We start from the raw sequence: 20,298 nt of genomic DNA on the forward strand, positions 1-20,298 counted from the left end.
GAGGAGTTGATCTGTTGCGCCCTCTACTGGTCAAAGAAGTGAATATCATAGCTCCACACATGTCAGTCACGTCTAGGTGTGAAGTCACGTGTTCATTACTGCAATATCGGGGGTCCAAGAGTACAGTGGAAGATGTGATTGTGCACCAAAGGTTTGTCCTGCTTTATCTACTCAGGTCCATCTACCAAACCATTTTGTGTTTTCTTTAACCGCTATAAGATTGAAATTTACACTTGCCACTACACTTCTTTAGAAGAAAACAAAGACCTTGTTGCATTTAAATAACTGTTCAAAAGTCTTTGCCCTGAAGGATAACCTCACATTTGTTTTTGAGGGGCCCTGTGGTTCACATCCAACGGAGACTTCTCATTGCTCCATGAACACCGCTCCTGTTGCGTTCACACTGTCGGCCTTTTGATGAGCACAGGCAGGGGGAGTAAAGTCCAGGACCAAGGGCAGATTATTAACCTGTTAATTAACCCCTTCTGTCTCTCGCGCTCCCATAAAACCAGCGCTCTGCGGCCAGCCGGGTCTCAGGTCTCACGTGGCCCCTGGGAGACAGCAGCACAGAGCCCCGCACATCCTCCAAGGGCCAATGAATCAGTCAGAACCTGCAGAGGAGTTTAAGGTAATATATCCTTCAAGTATGGTGTCATTCTTGGGAATTAACACACTGCAGATGTTTGTGTCAAGGAATGTAAGAACAGGAAGTATTTGTTTGGTTGAATGTCACATTGGAATGCTAAAGATTTGTGATGACATCACAGACAATTCTCAGCAGTTTTCTTTATTACTAAATTCTACTATTTTATATTGAGGAAAATTTAGGAATTTATTAAATTATTATCATGCTAACAAATTCTAATCTGAATCCTGGTCATGCAAATCAAGTACATTTAAAAGAAGGCCGTATATGGATGCGCACAAATGTTCAGATATGAGATGCAAAGAATTATCTGATTATTATTTACAAATGATTGACTCAAATGCAAGATACTTTAAAAAAGATGTTTTCTCAGGATATGAAGTAATAAATATATGTTCCTTTATGGTCAAAGTGTTTTCCTTTTTGGCAAATTGAGTCAGTGAATGATCTGAATGAGTAAAGAGCTCTTTTTTTTACTTTAAGTCTGAATAAATAGTACTTATATGTAGTAGTTGTATGCTGGTGTTAGTTAAATGCGTGATGTAACGTAACACTGAGAGGTGATAGATTGAACAGTCCGTTCTGGTCCATTGATTTGATTGGATAAGTTACATTCCTACAGATATTATGTTTCTTGACTGTTTCCATCACTTTTGTAATTATTTTCTCTAACCAACTTTTAAGCTGACTATAAAACAGTTTTGCAAAAAATATTAGAGGTACTTTATAATCTCTCTATAAATAAAGAGATTGATTATCTATATATATCATCCAAAGCAATGACAATTCATTTTGTAATCTTTTAATGCTTCTTTTCAGCTCTATTGTCAGTAAGCATTGGTACGATGTGTGCAATATTTGTTTGGAATGGCACCTGCATTGTTCATAGTGAAATAGCCTTATATGGTCTGGTTGTTTAATGAAGAGTCATGATATTTGTTATTTTTCACCATGTTGTCTCTGGTTTAACGCTTAATTGAGCAGTTAACTTGTCATGCGTATCAGTCTACCCTGCAAATAAACTGGGATGGTGCCAAACTAGAACATGACAAGTGTTACAGCCTAAACGTATCACTTAAAAAGCAGAAAGAAAACAGAATTATATTTGAAATATTGAAGTTTGTTTTAGTTGTGGTGAATTCTACTAATTATTTGGTTAATGGAGGCCGCTCATATTCAGTATCATAGAGTTTACTGTGGGGTCTGTTTGTCTTTTGCAGTTTAGATACATTATCTGTAGTTAAATATTAAATAAGTGAATTATAAATGGTAAATGAGAGAGTTTCTTGGCTTCTTTGAACATGCAAAAATTTTTTAAATGCACTATTATTGTACTATAATTACTATTATTTTTAGATATAGATATATATACACTGTATATTCGATACCAATATAACAATGTGTTACCTTACTTATATACCATTAGGGTATTTAATTGTATTTTGAATTTGCTTTTATTTTTATATTTTCAATTATCATTTTAATTTTAGTTTTTTTATTTCTATTTAGCTTTAATTTATTTTTATTAAATTTTTAGGTTTAATAATTTGAGTACTTCGACTGATCTTTAACTTACGTTTTTCATGTAATATTTACATTTTATTTTAACTATATCTGTAAAAAATTACAATGAGGTAACTCGAGTTAACAAATTAACTAACATAAACATACAATGAGCAATATATTTTTACAGCATTTATTACCCTCTGTTAATGTTTGTTAATACAAAATGTTCATGTTAATTCACAGTGCAATAACTAATATTAACAGATACAACCTTTGATCTTACAAATGTATTAATAAATATTCAGATTAACATCAACAAAGATGTATAAATATTGTTCACTGTTAGTTCATGTTAACTAATGTAGTTATTTAATGCTATCAAACAAAACCTTGTTGTAAAGTGTGACCTTTATTTCCGGGATATTAATACGGAACATATTACGGAAACTATTTTTAATAATTTTAGTTAACAATAACAGCAATGATACCAATACATATTTTATCAAAGTTTTGACTTTAATTGTCTTATTTGTACTTTAATTGTAAACAGGCATGTGAAAATGGCTTTTATTAAACTAAACTGATTTTCTGTGTGTGTGTGTGTGTGTGTGTGTGTGTGTGTGTGTGTGTGTGTGTGTGTGTGTGTGTGTGTGTGTGTGTGTGTGTGTGTGTGTGTGTGTGTGTGTGTGTGTGTGTGTGTGTGTGTGTGTGTATATATATATATATACATACATATACACACACACACATATATACATCTATATATATAGAGTATATATATATATATATATATATATATACATATACACACACACACACACACACACACACACACATATATATGTGTGTGTGTGTGTGCATATATATATATATATATATATATATATATAATGTGTATATATATATATATAATGTATATGTTCTGTATATAATTTATATTAAAGCTAGCAAAACATGTATTAACAGATTGTCAAATGCACTTCATCAAAAGCTGTGCACACAAATAGTACTGTCGTCATGCATGAATCATATGTGTTTGTTCTCCATCAGCTCCCACCTCCTGATGGAGTTGTTCCAGCAGACGGTACAGAGCTACAGGAGATGCCGGCTGACCCGGCCAAGACGTCTGATGGGAGTCCGAGTCAGGCGGCAGGATTTGATATGATCTACAGAATCGAGGACGTCCCGCCTTGGTATCTGTGCATACTTCTGGGACTGCAGGTACACTTTTAACATTCTCAGTCTGACTCTCCCAGCATCCCTACCCTATCTAAACACTCCTACATCTGTATACGTTCTGCCTCTGGATCTCCAGCACTACCTGACATGCTTCAGTGGAACTATTGCTGTACCATTCTTACTGGCTGAAGCCATGTGTGTGGGGGAGGACCAGTACACTGTCAGCCAGTTAGTGGGCACCATCTTCACCTGTGTGGGGATCACTACGCTCATACAAACTACATTTGGTGTCAGGTGAGTTATTTAATGTGTGCTTCAGTACAGAAATATGTGATTAGTTGTCACTGTTTGAATGTTTTTCTGTGCCATGATCAGGTTGCCTTTGTTCCAGGCGAGTGCTTTCGCCTTTCTCATCCCCGCTCAGGCAATTCTGAGGCTGGATAGATGGAAATGTCCTCCTGAAGGTACAAACAGTGTTACACACTGTGTGAATTTTTACAGTCACTATCAGTGGGGGAAGCTTTCAGGCATATTACATTTGCACAAACCAAATATTAAAGGTATAGTGAAAATTCTGTCATCATTTACTCACCCTCATGTTGTTCAAACCTGTATGAGTTTCTTTCTTCTGTTGAACACAAAAGAAGATATTTTGAGGAATGTTGGTTATCAAACAGTTGACGGGAGCCTTTGACTTCCATAGTAGGAAAAAATGATGGAAGTAAATGGCTCCCGTCAACTGTCTGGATACCAATGTCTTCTATTGTGTTCAACCGAAGAAAGAAATTCATACAGGTTTGAACAACATGAGGCTGAGTAAATGATGACAACATTTTCATTTTTCAATTTCATTCTATCCCTTTAATTTTCCATTTTGTTGATATTTTGTCTGATACTTTGTCTATGGTTACCTCCTCAGGTCAACATAGATATACTTTGCAAGCATCTTTTGGCTGTAGGTTAAAACACAGACTAAATAGACTAAATATGTCCCATAAATAGGTATGACGTCAGAACCCGGAAGACTAATTCGCTGCTGGTTTCATCAAGATTTTCCAATAGGGTTTTATAATGGGGTTTTTCGATTCATGTGTAAAATAAAGACATAACTAATAAAGTAAACATAACTTGACGATACTTTGACATCTTGTTCTACAATGAAAACTGCACACACCCAATGCGAATTTTGAATTTTTAAAGCGTATATGTTATATACGCCATTATAGATGAACTGTGGTTACTGAAACATTGGTTGTGTCCCAATTCAGAGGCTGCATCCTTCGAAGGACTCGTTTCTGAGCGTTGTTAAATTACTTTTTTGAAAGTTATATTAAACTGTCTGAAAACAAAACAGGGTTTACAAACTTTTAAGTATGTTCACCATGGTCCATTTCTGTATATTATAAAGAGTATAAACTATATATAATCGCATCTTAGTAAGATATAAGTCGACATGTGAACATTTTATCATTACATATTTGAGTGTGTTGAAACCTAATAGCGTTTGAAAGTGTAATTCGAAAATTTCTCTCAAAACAATCCTGTCGTCAGTGGCGCACAATGAATTCTGGGGTAGGCAAGGCCACGCAGGATCCATCTGTTGCATCCTTCATTTCATGGAGACGAATTTGGAGGCCGCATTTGAAGGAGCCTTCGAATTGGGACAGCCTTTGTCGCGCTGTGGTGACGCAACCGGCCTTCAAATGCAGCCTTCGAAGGATGCAGCCTCTGAATTGGGATATAGCAATTGTTGTTAGAGTGTTGGTTCAAGTGTTTATTTGGGGTGATAAACTCCCTAAACCACCAAAACAGCAAGACCAAGCACAACAAAATGGAACTGGAGTGGTTTTGAGATGTTTTTAAAAAGTAGTTTAACTATTTTTATTAAAATGCCATCTTAAAAACCCAGTGTGTGAGATGCACTGCCTGGCTAAAGTCGTCTGCCTGATTCATGTGCATATACACTACCTTTCAATAATAATAAATATTTCTTGAGCAGCAAATCAGCATATTAGAATGATTTCTGAAGAATCACATGACACTGCAGACTAGAGAAATTCAGCTTTGCCATCACAGAAACTAATTATATTTTTACATTTATTCAAATAGATATTTCATAGATTATTTCATAACAATACTGTTTTTGATCAATTAATGCAGCCTTGGTGAACATGAGACTTCTTTCAAAAACATTACGAAATCTTACCAACCCCAGCAACCAACAATTTAAAGTGTTTGCACGTCTTGTGAAATGTTTTTTAAAAAAGTAACTGCTTTTAACTTGGTGTTTTAAAAAGATTGTACTCTCATTGAAAAGGCATCGAGAATCAAGTTTACATAAAAAAACAGCAAAGTTGGGTTACACTTTATTTCGATAGTCACTTCAGACATTCCACTAACTATAAGTTACTTTTCAACTACATGTCAACTAACTTCGCATTAGAGTATTAGTAGGCTGTAGTAGACTGTCAGTAGACTGTTAGGTTAGGGTTAGGTGTTAGGGTTCGGGTTAGGAGAACAAGTTGACTTCTAGGTGCTTAGTTACTTATAGTCAGTAGAATATCTGTTGGGGGACCAGCAAAATAAAGTGTTAGCAGATATTAAGCAGACAGTCTACTAATACTCTAATGACAGTTAGTTGACATGTAGCTGTAAAGTTACTTATAGTTAGTAGAATGTCTAAAGTGGACTATCGAAATAAAGTGTTACCCCAAGTTGTGCAATGTGTGTAAATCAGTCATTCTTCTAGGAAGCATCGTCTATTGAGAATCTGTTTACATTCCACATTGTTCAGGTTAAGCTGTGTGGAAGTTAATGCTTAACCATGGTTTTGGGTTTCACAGAGGAGATTTACGGAAATTGGTCTATTCCTCTCAACACGTCTCATATTTGGCAACCACGAATGCGAGAGGTGTGTGACTAATGTCTATGTCTAAAGATTGAACCGGTCATCACTGCCTCGTAACGTGCCGCGTCTTGACCTGTGTGTATGTGTCGATTCTCTGTAGATTCAGGGCGCTATTATTGTGTCCAGCTTGATTGAGGTGGTCATAGGGTTCGCTGGAATCCCTGGGATCCTGCTTAACTCAATCGGGCCCCTGACTGTCACCCCCACAGTGTCCCTCATCGGCCTGTCTGTCTTCCAGACGGCAGGAGACCGCGCTGGCAGCCACTGGGGCCTGTCTCTGCTGTGAGTTCTTCAACTCTTTAAATGCATTTCAAGCTCATTTATCTCTACACTAGCTGTTTTTTGATTTTATACATCTGTGTGTTTTGTCATTCCAGGTGCATCTTCCTTATTGTTTTGTTCGCTCAGTATTTGAGGAACTGGGCTTGTCCTTTACCCAGCTATTCCAGACAAAAAGGCTGTCACATCACACACGTGCAAATATTCAAGATGTTTCCCGTACGAACCCCCAGCTACATAAACTACATCATCATGCATTTTGCCTTTTGATAATATTATAAACATAGCAATAAATACACACCGTATTTATTATCACAATTAATTAAACTTCCTGATTGGCCTTGGAACAAAGTTCACATTACCCCATGTGGCGCATGTTATCAACACGTTTACAGGTTGAAATGCTCCCTTCTGAACATTTTGTCCTTAGTAACTGATTATCCTGATTTCAGTAGATCATCATGGCCATCATGTTGGTATGGCTGGTTTGCTATATTCTCACCCTGACGGATGTGCTGCCGAATGACCCAAATCGCTACGGCTATAAGGCTCGCACTGACTCCCGGGGCGATATTATGACCCGGGCGCCGTGGTTTCGTTTCCCCTATCCATGTGAGGACTTTGCTTGCTTCATGTAACACCTATGATTTATAATGGCTTGTTTATCAGAAAATGTCACTATGACTTACACCTAATCTAAGACTCATTTTTTTCCTCCACAGTAAAACGATTAGAAGGGAATTATATTGGTGGAGCAATGGCCAAACTCTTTCCAAATCAGATCATTTTCTTGATTTTGTGTGTGTCACAGGTCAGTGGGGTTTGCCGACAGTGACGTTAGCAGGAGTGCTAGGCATGTTTAGTGCCACTCTAGCTGGTATTGTTGAGTCTATCGGGGACTATTACGCCTGCGCTCGCCTCTCTGGAGCTCCGCCTCCTCCTGTGCACGCTATCAATAGGTAAGAACAACAGAAAACTTTTTTAAGGGCGGTCATATCATGAGGATTCAGATTTTCCTTTTTTAAATACTTCAAATGACTGTGAAAACATGCTGTAAATTTCAGAACTGTTTGTTAACCCTGAAAAGCCTGATACATCAAATAATAGTTTTTATAATAATAGTAATACAGGTCCTTCTCAAAAAATTAGCATATTGTGATAAAGTTCATTATTTTCCATAATGTAATGATAAAAATTAAACTTTCATATATTTTAGATTCATTGCACACCAACTGAAATATTTCAGGTCTTTTATTGTTTTAATACTGATGATTTTGGCATACAGCTCATGATAACCCAAAATTCCTATCTCAAAAAATTAGCATATTTCATCCGACCAATAAAAGAAGTGTTTTTAATTTAAAAAAAAATGTCAACCTTCAAATAAATATGTTCAGTTATGCACTCAATACTTGGTCGGGAATCCTTTTGCAGCAATGACTGCTTCAATGCGGCGTGGCATGGAGGCAACAAGCCTGTGGCACTGCTGAGGTGTTATGGAGGCCCAGGATGCTTCGATAGCGGCCTTAAGCTCATCCAGAGTGTTGGGTCTTGCGTCTCTCAACTTTCTCTTCACAATATCCCACAGATTCTCTATGGGGTTCAGGTCAGGAGAGTTGGCAGGCCAATTGAGCACAGTAATACCATGGTCAGTAAACCATTTACCAGTGGTTTTGGCACTGTGAGCAGGTGCCAGGTCGTGCTGAAAAATGAAATCAGATGGAAGCATGAAGTGCTCCAAAATCTCCTGATAGCTAGCTGCATTGACCCTGCCCTTGATAAACCACAGTGGACCAACACCAGCAGCTGACATGGCACCCCAGACCATCACTGACTGTGGGAACTTGACACTGGACTTCAGGCATTTTGGCATTTCCTTCTCCCCAGTCTTCCTCCAGACTCTGGCACCTTGATTTCCGAATGACATGCAAAATTTGCTTTCATCCGGAAAAAGTACTTTGGACCACTGAGCAACAGTCCAGTGCTGCTTCTCTGTAGCCCAGGTCAGGCGCTTCTGCCGCTGTTTCTGGTTCAAAAGTGGCTTGACCTGGGGAATGCGGCACCTGTAGCCCATTTCCTGCACACGCCTGTGCACGGTGGCTCTGGATGTTTCTACTCCAGACTCAGTCCACTGCTTCCGCAGGTCCCCCAAGGTCTGGAATCGGTCCTTCTCCACAATCTTCCTCAGGGTCCGGTCACCTCTTCTCGTTTTGCAGCGTTTTTTGCCACACTTTTTCTTTCCCACAGACTTCCCACTGAGATGCCTTGATACAGCACTCTGGGAACAGCCTATTTGTTCAGAAATTTCTTTCTGTGTCTTACCCTCTTGCTTGAGGGTGTCAATGATGGCCTTCTGGACAGCAGTCAGGTCGGCAGTCTTACCCATGATTGCGGTTTTGAGTAATGAAACAGGCTGGGAGTTTTTAAAAGCCTCAGGAATCTTTTGCAGATGTTTAGAGTTAATTAGTTGATTCAGATGATTAGGTTAATAGCTCGTTTAGAGACCCTTTTCATGATATGCTAATTTTTTGAGATAGGAATTTTGGGTTATCATGAGCTGTATGCCAAAATCATCAGTATTAAAACAATAAAAGACCTGAAATATTTCAGTTGGTGTGCAATGAATCTAAAATAAATGAAAGTTTAATTTTTATCATTACATAATGGAAAATAATGAACTTTACCACAATATGCTAATTTTTTGAGAAGGACCTGTATATATTTTAATGGAACAGTTTAGTGAACCATGTGTTCTTTGTTGAGTACCATATTTTATATATCAGGCTTTTATGGCTCATATAGCTTAAAGTGATAGTTCACCCAAAAAAAAAAAAAAACAGTTGATGGACCCCATTGACTAACATAGTATGGGAAAAATGGGGTCCTATCAACTGTTTGGTGACCGACATTCTTTAAAATATCTTCTTTTGTGTTCAGCAGAAGATAGAAATTCATACAGGTTTGGAAAAACTTGAGTAAATGACACTCGAGGAAAAAGAAATCACCTCAATTTTATTCAGAGCCCCAAACTGAGGAAAAATACGCATATTAGGGCATTTGCTGATATTTATATGGCCACATTGAAGTTCTGTTCTTCAAATTCTGTAGTATAACAGACTACTTACATAAAATGCATATAAATATCAGTTGTCACTCCATATCTCCCAATAATATGTCTTAGTAATATGATACTTAAATGCTTAGTTTTATGATGGAATGATGATTGAGACGTACTAATAAATGTTCCTCAGAAAAATACCTAAATAAAAAACAAAACAAAAATCATTGTGGAAATCAAGGACAAATATTAAATTATATATTTTAAAAAAACAGGATATGACCCCTTCAATATTTGTTGGATTTAGTTTCATGGTCTATGTATAAGGAATACATGGTTTATGTATTTCTTTTCTAGGGGGATCTTTACAGAAGGAGTGTGCTGTATCATAGCGGGGCTGCTGGGCACAGGAAATGGATCAACCTCTTCAAGTCCTAATATAGGGGTGCTTGGCATTACAAAGGTGAGATAGTGCGAGCAGAATTGGGTAAATGCAGTTCTACTGTCTGTATTTGTGACAACTGATCAGAGTCCTTAAAGGGATAGTTCACCCAAAAATGACAATTCTGTCAGTAATTACTCACCCTCATGTTGTTCCAACCCCGTAAGACCTTCGTTCATCTTCAGAACACGAATTAAGATATTTTTGATGAAATCTGAGAGCTGGATCACTCCTCCATAGGCTTCTAAGGGATTGAAACTTGCCAGTCCCAAAAAGTTATTGAAGACATCGTTAAAATAGTCCAAGTGACTACAGTGTCTCAATCTTAAGTTTATCAAGCGACGAGAATACTTTTTGTGCGCAAAAAAAAACTAAAATAACGACTTTATTTCAACAATTCATTTCCTTCTCTGTGGGCCTCGAGTCAGTTAACGTAGTGTGATAGCGTACAGCTACGTCATACATAGGCTCACTATTGGCCAACGCTGGAAATGTGTGTGATGCGTGTGACGTACAACAACAGAAGCGTACGCTGTTACATTAGTGAACTGACTCGAGGCCCACAGAGAAGGAAATTATTTTGGGGTTTTTTGCGCACAAAAAGTATTCTTGTCGTTTGATAAACTTGAGATTGAGCCACTGTAGTCACTTGGACTATGTTAACAATGTCTTTAATAACTTTTCGGGGAACAAGTTTCAATCCCTTAGAAGCCTATGGAGGAGTGATCCAGCTCTCAGATTTCATCAAAAATATCATAATTCGTGTTCCGAAGAAGAACGAAGGTCTTCCGGGGTCTGAACAACATGAGGGTGAGTAAATACTGACAGAATTTTCATTTTTGGGTGAACTATCCCTTTAAGGGAGTGAAGCTGATATCAGGTGTATACATATACACTATTCATATCTCTCCGGTTGTCTCCCCAGTTTCTCTGTTTTCAGTGTCATGATTCATTTTGTAAATGTATTTTGTGCTGAGCGAAAAGCAGTGTTTTTTCTTGTCTTGATTTCTCCTACAGGTGGGAAGTAGGAGGGTGATACAGTATGGAGCAGGCATAATGTTTTTATTGGGAACTATTGGGAAGTTCACCGCCCTGTTTGCCTCCTTACCTGACCCTGTCCTTGGAGGGATGTTCTGTACCTTGTTTGGTAATTGGCTTATTGGACCTATTTGCGTTTGCAGATGTTTTGTCCCAGCTTTGTCCACAGGGTGTCAGTATTGAGCCCAGAAACTCCCTAGTAAGGGCCTGTCCCAAATGGCACACTTCATGTGTACTTACGGTTTTGAGGATTTGTGGACAATGGCTGCCGCGTACGCATGTCCGTTAAATTCACAACCCCGTAGGGTGTACCATTTGTCATTTTAGGTTTCAGAAGGGTACTCTCAAATACCCCTTTGCAGCCGATATGCGCCCTTGATGCGCACTTTTGCCAAGCTGGCACTGAGGCGAGCTGTGCAGCAAGCTTATACCAGACAGTCAAAGCAGCATTACATCACAAAAGAAAGATCGTGAGGACTTAGGACTCCATTTGGGACAGGGCCTAACAGTGCACATTTCCACCCGGTTGGAACATGTTGACAATATGCCACAAAATAATTTTGTATTTCAAACAACATTTTTTAAGGGACCAGACATTGTTGAATTACACACACTACCATAAATATTGAAGTTTTTTTTCTTTTTAAGAAATTAATGCTTTTATATAATATTAATGCTTCAGCAAGGGTGCATTAAATTGATCAAAAGTGACAGTAAAGACATTTATAATGTTACAAAAGATATCTATTTCAAATTAATGCTGTTCTTTTGATCTTTCTATTATTCAAAGTATATAAAAATATATAAAAAATAAATTTAAAAAAATGATTAGGGATTTCACAAAAATGTTAAGCAACACTGAGTGATAATAAGAAATGTTTCTTGAGCACCAAATCAGCATATCAGAATGATTTTTCAAGGAGTTTTTGCTTCCCAGGAATAAATTAGTTTTACAAGAGAAAAATGGTTGTTGTGGTAAAAAATGTTTTAAATATATATTTTTTCCTTCACTATTTTGATCAAATAAATGCAGCATTGGTGAGCATAAGACACCTCTTTTCAAAAACTGTTTCACAAATCTTACCAAGCCCACACTTTGGAACGGTAGTGGCCTATATATGTATTTTGTGTAGTTTTAAACTTGTTTTCTGTTTTGGTTTGTACACAGGCATGATTACAGCCGTTGGACTGTCAAACCTACAGAGTGTGGATCTGAACTCCTCCAGAAATCTTTTTGTTCTGGGTTTCTCCATGTTTTTTGGCCTCATGTTGCCTAATTACCTGGACAGTCATCCTGGCAGCATTAAAACAGGTTCATATGTCTGATGCTGTTTTCTGATATATTTTCTTTTGCAGCAAGAAAGCTGTGGATGTCGTCACCTATTACTGTGAATACACATTCTTTTGATTGATTTTAACAGGTGTGGAAGAGCTGGACCAAATCATCACAGTGCTCCTGACAACAGAGATGTTTGTAGGGGGATTCCTAGCATTTGTACTTGATAACACAATCCCAGGTATGCATCCGACAGAGTGACTCAGAACATACAAATTCGTTAGATAAATAGACAACAAAGGCATTGTAAATTTACAAACAGGCTGTCACGCAAGCTGTTCTACATTGAACATGTCTACATTGTGCGTGCAGGCACCAGAAAAGAGCGAGGTCTGGTAGAATGGGCAGCTGAGAGTTCTTCAGGAGCAGGAACAGTAACAATGAACACTTATGACTTTCCAATTGGGATGGGACTGGTCCGGAAGCTGGGCTGCATGCGTTACCTGCCAATCTGTCCCACTTTCCAGGGCTTTAAGCCATCACGCCACAAATATGAGGAGGAGGAGGACATAAAAATACACAAAGGTGTGACTGATGCTCCAGCTGAAATGGTCTGCACCAACATTTAGCCAGAATTCTTTTTTTCTTTTCACAACTGAGCACCAATTTTGCTGTATCACAAAATTTTTATTTGTTTAGTTTTTCATCACAAACAAATAAGAAAAATGTTCTACTAGAAAATGGGTGCATATATTTAAAGTAAAACTTGGATAAACAGGACAAAGGGTCTTTGTTCGTTTAACATCCAACCAAATGTGAAATTTGAGTTAATTTGAAAGAATATTATATTTTACTGAAATGACTTTAAAAGAAAATGAAGTTCAGTTTTCTTTTTCTTTTATTACATCTTGATTGTGTACAAAATACGCAAGTGATTAACACTTTAAAAAAAATGCTCAGAAATGTTTAGCTTCAGAGAATGGTGAAAATTATGTTTAAAATACACATAAATCATAATGTATATACATGTTATTGTAACTAATAATGTTTATAAATACTAAGAGTGTATTATGTATTCTATAAAAGCCATAAGACAAATTATCATGTGGATATTTGGTTTTGACAAAAATGTGCTTAAGTTATTTTGTATTAAAATATAACTTAAAATATATCTTTCTGTCTGTCTAAAATATTTGTGTCTTTCTCATGTCAATTATGATTTACTTGTAACACTTTATTAGGTTCTATAAGGGTAATAATAATAGCTACAGTATATTCAATAATACAGCCTAAATCTCAGATAACTGCTCTGTGATTTGAAGCAAAGGGCTCTTATAAAGGTGTCAGTATCAGAATGGACAAAATTTCTCAGGCAAATTCAGATTAAAAGCAGTTTACATCAAAATTGTATTTTGTAATTTTTTTATTTCATTTTTTGGTGAACTATCCCTTTAAGTAAGTCAAACTACAATTTAGTAAATATAAAAATAGTGACCTTTGTCATACTTGCTAAACAAGCTCAGGACACTTAGGTCCCTTGGTGAGTCTCAATTGCCAATACCAGAGGTGACCTGAGCCCTTCTACCCTTTAAAGCCCCTGCTCTGTTTATTTAGCCTGAATGTGTGAATGCATATGCATCTTACAACATTTCAACAGATATAATCAGTCTCACCCAGCTCAGTTGCCAAGTCCAGAGGTAGCCTTAACGAAGTAAGGAGTGTTGAGTGCAATGTTAACAGAAAATGCTTTCAGCTTAGATGCCTTGAGACCTGGACAGCAGATGGTCAACATGTTTCACTCAGTCAGTTGCTAATAAACAGCTCTTATCCAGCATTAAATAAGCACTGGGTAATGTGATCCTTGGGCATGACTTATCTTCTAAAGTCTATAAGTCCCATCAGGTTTCATGGTCCTGGTGGTGGGAACATCTGAGGATGTGACTGTACATAAGGCAGGCACTGTTGGGTGTACATGGGTGGGATATGAAGAGAGGCAAAGGGTATAGCACAAGATGTGGGCAAAACAGCACTGGGAAGGGTCTGCTGTTGCAGTAGGACCTCAACATACTGGCAAGTTTCTGGATCAAACAGCATCTTGCGCTGTGGCGGCTGCGGCATGTCTACATAGAAATAGCGTCCAGTTTCCGGGTCCAGCAACAGTTGGCGAGGGTTTTGTCCTGCTACTATACTTCCTCCTACTTCTGGATACAATACACCTGCTCCCCCAAGCCTAGCCTCTCCACTCATGGGAGCAACAAAGATTGTGTTGTGTTGGCTTTCTGGAGAAGGTATTTTTAGCCTCGCTTCTTTGTTCTGAGCTTGACTGGTTGAACCATCTGTTGGCTGGACTAGCGCTTTTCCATCCTCAGAGAGGGATCTCAGTAGAGGGGTATGACTGTTTGATGCAGTAGGCTGGTTATAAAGAGGTGTTTGAAACAAGACAGGGCCTTGAACGTAGCCATGAACGGCTCCAATATGAGGAGAGATTGTTTGGCAACCCAGCAGACTGGGTTTGTAATAATATGAGGGGACTGAAGCAACTGTTAGGACGGATGCAGACATAGGTCCCACTGAACTCTGTGACTTGGGAGGAAGGCATGGTGTCTGGAGGCCATCACTGATTATCCTGCCATGGTCCTGTTGCTCAGAACTTGCTGTGGGTGAACAATATTGCAGTGCTACTGGGAAAAGTTGATCTTTGTAAGAGCTGATAGTCATCTCATGCTCTGCTTTGGTCAAGTCTCTTTTTGTAGGCTCTTCAGTAGAAGCCTCCTCTCTAGTTTGCAGTGCCAGGTCTGTCCTGTTTGTTGGTTTCAAGATTGTATCACTGACTAGAACATCAGATTTACTCATGCAAACTTGGCTATCCTGTGTCTCTGAGGGTTTTGAAAAGGCACAACTGTTTGCCTTGGTTACACTAATTTGGCTGACCTTTGTAAATCCAACTGTATGACATTTGTCATTTGATTCCACGTGAGTCATTACCTTCATTGAGCATCCTCTCAGTGCAGAGTGATCTCTCCTTCTGTCCACTGGAAGAGGTGGAGTGACTTTCCGCACCAGGGGTTTTTCATCTTGTTTGTATCCCTTTCCCTTTCCTTCACTCTTGTTGTTGCTTAGAGTGTGTATTGATGGCTGAAACAAAGGTGCACTCCCATCTATTCCATTGGTTAATTCCCCTGGGCCCTTAAAGGACATATTGTATGTGTTTTTCACCAGGCTCCTCATGTCTCTTACTACATGCACAGGGGCCATGGGTTTCAATTTCCCTTGGCTTTGCATACCTAGGCTTGCAAACTGTCCTGGTGACCTGACGTCCTCTCTGTCACTCTCCTGCTTCTTCCCAACACCAACCTCATCAACTCGGGGGATTGTATTATCCACTGCATTTGCTTCCAAATCAGAGATTAGGCATGCAATATTAGTAGGACTGAGTGTACTTTCCATGCTGCCAGCCTGTTGATCCTGCTTTTCCAGCACATTGGTTAGGGTCATATTGTGTTGTTTATGTATTCCTTGCTCTGTGTGGGATTCTTCAGGTGTTGTTTTCACAGAGGCCTGTGTGCTGAGGGCTACATTTGATGCTGCACTCCAGTTCCATGCTCTGCACTTTGCTGAGTCACAGGATAGCTTCACTCCCGGGCTCAGGTTAGGCAGTCGCAACGCCTCCTCTCTTAGGCTTAGCTTCTCTGCTTTCTCATTCTCTGAAGGGTCTATTTCAGTACCACTACCTTGAACTTCAGACCTGCCAGTTCCACTTAAAAGAGAATTTAACCCATGTTTGCTTAACAGTTTGGGTTGTGTTTTAGAATTAACACTGCAATGCTTTTGAACAGAGCTGCACTCTGTCTGGGCCTCCCACTTAGGTGTAGCACTTTGAGTTAGTTTGGTAGCTTCAGCATATACATCCTTCTTAGAAAAATACAGGCATTCATCAGTGGTGGTAGTCCTGTTGTTCACTTTGGTAGATGCCAAAGCTTTATCAGAAACATCCAAGGTGCGAAGGTTCTCTTCATGTTGCATCTTTTTTGATAGGACACTTGTTATGATGCAGGAAGCCATTTGGGTTTTGCTGGATGTTTCATCCAGGGAAAATGACTTCTGAAGCCTTTTCTTTCGTTCGGCCTGTACTGTCTTTTGATCAGCCATGTGGGACTCCTGGTTAAATGCTGCAGGGGTGCTATGCTGACGCTGAAATATGTCTCGAGCACGCACAGTTGTGTTTGGAACCTGAAGGGGTTGATTATTGTTCTCTCTGACGTGCGACTCTGCTGTGTCCCGTCTCTTCAGTTGGATTTGTCTTTTGGGAACAGTCTTTAAGCCTCGCTTTACTTCATCTTTGGTTTCCAAGGCCACGTCAACACACTCAAAGCTGCTGGATTCTGAGCAAACAGATGTGTTTTGAGTGTTTGAATGCATCTCCATTTTGAAAGAAAGAACATCTTCCGTCCAAATGTTGTCGTTTCCATCAGTAGTAAGCTGACTTGAGGGCCTACAGTTTGAACTGAAAACATGCATGAAGTCAGTTTCAGAACAGGAAGATCTTACCTGGGCCAGGTTACCAAGGCCCCCCACCTTACTACTGGCCTCAGCAAGCTTTGTTCCCATTCTGGTTGATCCTCTGGTATTGTCTGTAGAGTGACAGGGTTGCCAAGAGCTGCTACACGGCGTGCAGGAGAGTGTTCTGGACTGCCAGGCGCCTTGCCGGCTCTGCTTTTCCAGCCTCCGAGTATCTGTGAGACTCTGTAGCTGGTGTTGGTGGCTGGTTGCGGGGATACACTCTGAATAACAGTGTGGCGGGATTCTTGACTCCTGCTTGCTGGCTGTGAGTGTTGAGGTGCAGTTTGCAGACGCTTTTCTATTTCTAGACCTGACTGACAGCTCAGCCTGCTCCTTTCTGCAACTCACCCCTCTACCCTGTCCCTCCCCCTCATTTCCCACATGACCCAGAACATGTCCCTCTCTCTCAAGCCTGCATTCAGCCCCAGGTGCACTCAGACCTTCTCTGGGTCTTTGCTTTTGTGTCGCATGGTACTCCTTTGGCTCTGTGCCACCATGCTCCTGTTCCCTGCCTTTGCTGTATTGATTTCTCTCAAGCGTAATCAAAATAGTGTTTGAAGTGAATCTGGGTTCTGGAGAGCTGTGCTCCTCAGTGGTTCTAATGTTAGTGTGAAAAACAGTCTCGCTGCCTCCAAAATAATCCTGCAGTTTAACTGGTGAATCTTTTCCTGATAAATTAAACTTGTTGGAATTATCCTGCTTTTGTATGGGGTTTATAAAGACTGTATTTACAGAATGCAAATCCACATTTGCACCCGTCAGCAGATGTTTTGACTCAAATTCTGTGATGATCTCAGATGATAAAGATTTATCCAGTTCACCTTGGGACACCTCAGGCAGCACCTCTGTACCTTTCTCTTCTTGTGTTTTGTAGTCCTGTGATAGCGCGGTGGCTTTGATAAAGGATCTTGAAGTGATGTCTTCCATAGAGGTAGCACAATCCAAGAACTCAAGTGAGCCAGCTTCAGTAGGATGTTCTGTAGAGAGAGATTGTGTTCTGTCCTCTGAAGCATCACTGTACTCACTCAGGGAACAAAGAGCAGTGTAGTATGAACTTGCCAAATCCTCCATGATATCATCAGTCTGCTCTAGGTCACTTTTCCCTTCATCTCTTTGTTGGAGAGATGGACTATTTTTTTCTTTGATAGATGGAGATGACATAGACATTCCTTTTTAAACAGAACTTCCTTCTGCGGTGCCTGAAAATTCCTGATGCAATAATGCAGGACCCCCTAGTGTGGGGTGGATGTGCAGGTCAGACCTAAAGTGCAAGAGCAGAAATGTTTCCATCAGAGATTACATCAAGCCTAGTGATGAAACAAGAAATCACATGTCCAGAAACATGAAATCACATGTCCAGAGTCTAACTGATTTTGTCTTGGAAAAACAAGAAGAATAAATAGTTATATTTTTAGATGCTTTAAATTATACAGAAAAAAACGTGTATATATTTATATATATTGTAGTATATTTTTCACTGCATGTTATTATAAATTATTTGTATAATAAAGGAATATTTCTAAACACTTCATTGGTAGCAGCCAGACCCTAAAAATACTGCTTAGAATCTCATGCATTTGATTTGTGATGCTACATTTGTGATGTGACAGCATTGTTTCAATTGTGTTTGACTTAACAGTGTTTGTCCAGGGAAATACTGTGTAGGCTATCCAAGAAAGACAGCTGCAGATCTGGTGCTTGCAGCCATCTCATCTCTAATGAAAAACTTCACTCACCTGATCCAAGCAATCCAAAATCTTCTCAGTTTTTGTTCAAATTCCACTGAGATGCTAAGTCTGAATGAAAAGTCAAGGAAAAAGTTTCAAAGAATTATGTCAACAGGCAAAATGTCTATAGTAAGAAGTAAGGACGAGTGCCCTCTTAAAAGTATGCTAAGCTAGGAACAGCAGAGGAGATGAATCAGACCTTATTTTTTGGCTGCTGAGGGTCTGGATCAGGAAATGTGGTTCAGGCCCAGTTGTAGCTAAGGTAGTTGTGTGGCAATCAGCTTTGACAGCAGGTGCTGGTCTGGCTGTGCTGGAGCATTCCCTTTGGAATCTGACTAGCATAGCCAATCCAGTCACAGGGCCAGCTAAATATAGTTTCCCAGGCCTCATAACACTATCATCAGGGAGATAGAGCTGAAGTCTTGTGGGTAGCTACACTGCGGTAAGTATTGGGCGTTTAAATGGCCGCTGCAAATAGAATAGTCACGCAGGTTATGTAGGTATCATTTGATGGTGTAAATTGGTCCTGTTTAAAGTAGGCATTAAAGGTATCACTGTATCTAAATGAATTGTACATTGATCTGAACTTTGTTAATGCATGTGAAGTTAATTTTGATGTGAAATGTAGTTATGTAACTGGCAACTTAACTATGCGGGAGGAAGCACTGTTGTTCGAAAGCAAAAAGTTGTTCGAGAGCAGATGTGCACTTCATCTTAAGTGTTTGTTGTGTGTTGCCAGCCAACTCTGGGACTTTTGACTGAATTGGACATGGCCATGCAGGCCATGACAGCTATGGCATTTGACCCACTTGGTCTTGGCTGTGCCTGATGGTTTAATGACATGATATAGTGGACAGCAAGGATATAAGACTGCTTAATTTCACACAGCGGTGCTCCAAAGGTTTATCATCCACATACATCAAACCTAAGGGGACCATCGACACGCTAGTGTTAAGTTGTGAGAAGTGTATAGCATTACAGAGAGTTAAGGACATTAGCCTATAACATAACTTCCATATTAGCATTCCACACTGTAACTACAGACTGTTTATACATGGAAATGAGAGACATAATAATACATAATAAGAGTGAAGATTTCCCACATCCCTCATTTACATTTATTAGCATTCATTTTATAAGCAACTGACAACAAGAGAAGAGCAAAGTGGCTTGGTTTTAAGGTTATGAAGTGATTAAATGCATCAATACCACAGTACACCAAATTACAGTTACAACAGTAAAATTATGCTAAATTAACATGGGATCTTCTTCGTAGAGTAGATGACAAATTAAACACAATGTACTATTGTATACTATGTACCCCTACACCCAACACACACACACACACACCCGTCCCACACACTTTTTAAAACAAAGTTACGCCACTGTTATAAAGCAGCTTTTATAAACATGCTTTAAAAACAACATTACCGGTGTGCGTCTTAAACAAAACAATGGCAGTGACATTTAAGATTTGTCAGTGCCTGTTGCTTTCACTTAAAACAGCTAAAGCATACATTTTACTATGATACTCGACTTGTCTGTGAAACCGCGGGATAATCTGATAAATATGTCTCGTTCCTAAATAGAAAAGCTACATTTAATGGTGGGTACATGTCTTACCGTGGCTACTGCTAAAACTGCCATTTGCATTCTGCAAACACAGGAGCCATAGCTAA

The 20,298-nt window shown here is 39.1% G+C and overlaps 1 protein-coding gene across 1 annotated transcript; it reads left to right on the forward strand.

The window, feature by feature from the left end:
• Window positions 1–485: 485 nt before the first annotated feature.
• slc23a1 (solute carrier family 23 member 1) lies at window positions 486–13,503 on the forward strand. The gene is made up of 14 exons (XM_077233437.1): window positions 486–628; window positions 3,203–3,373; window positions 3,468–3,625; window positions 3,707–3,795; window positions 6,175–6,242; window positions 6,340–6,521; window positions 6,617–6,737; window positions 6,974–7,130; window positions 7,330–7,477; window positions 9,934–10,039; window positions 11,036–11,165; window positions 12,225–12,368; window positions 12,478–12,573; window positions 12,705–13,503. Exons 1-14 carry the CDS (start codon window positions 596–598, stop codon window positions 12,959–12,961), a joined length of 1,860 nt encoding a protein of 619 aa, XP_077089552.1. The 5' UTR covers window positions 486–595; the 3' UTR covers window positions 12,962–13,503.
• The last annotated feature ends 6,795 nt before the right edge of the window (window positions 13,504–20,298 follow it).

The sequence above is a fragment of the Siphateles boraxobius genome, unplaced genomic scaffold (genome assembly GCF_051911475.1).
Source record: "Siphateles boraxobius isolate OS27281-9 unplaced genomic scaffold, OSU_SipBor_1 18, whole genome shotgun sequence".
Classification (NCBI taxonomy): domain Eukaryota; kingdom Metazoa; phylum Chordata; class Actinopteri; order Cypriniformes; family Leuciscidae; genus Siphateles; species Siphateles boraxobius.

What these genes read in the sequence shown, in the direction of transcription:
- slc23a1 (XM_077233437.1), top strand. Translation starts at nt 596, where the DNA reads ATGAATCAGTCAGAACCTGCAGAGGAGTTTAAG. An exon ending in GGGTGCTTGGCATTACAAAG is followed by an intron (nt 10,040 to 11,035) that starts GTGAGATAGTGC and finishes TTTCTCCTACAG; the next exon opens with GTGGGAAGTAGGAGGGTGAT. An exon ending in GATGTTCTGTACCTTGTTTG is followed by an intron (nt 11,166 to 12,224) that starts GTAATTGGCTTA and finishes GTTTGTACACAG; the next exon opens with GCATGATTACAGCCGTTGGA.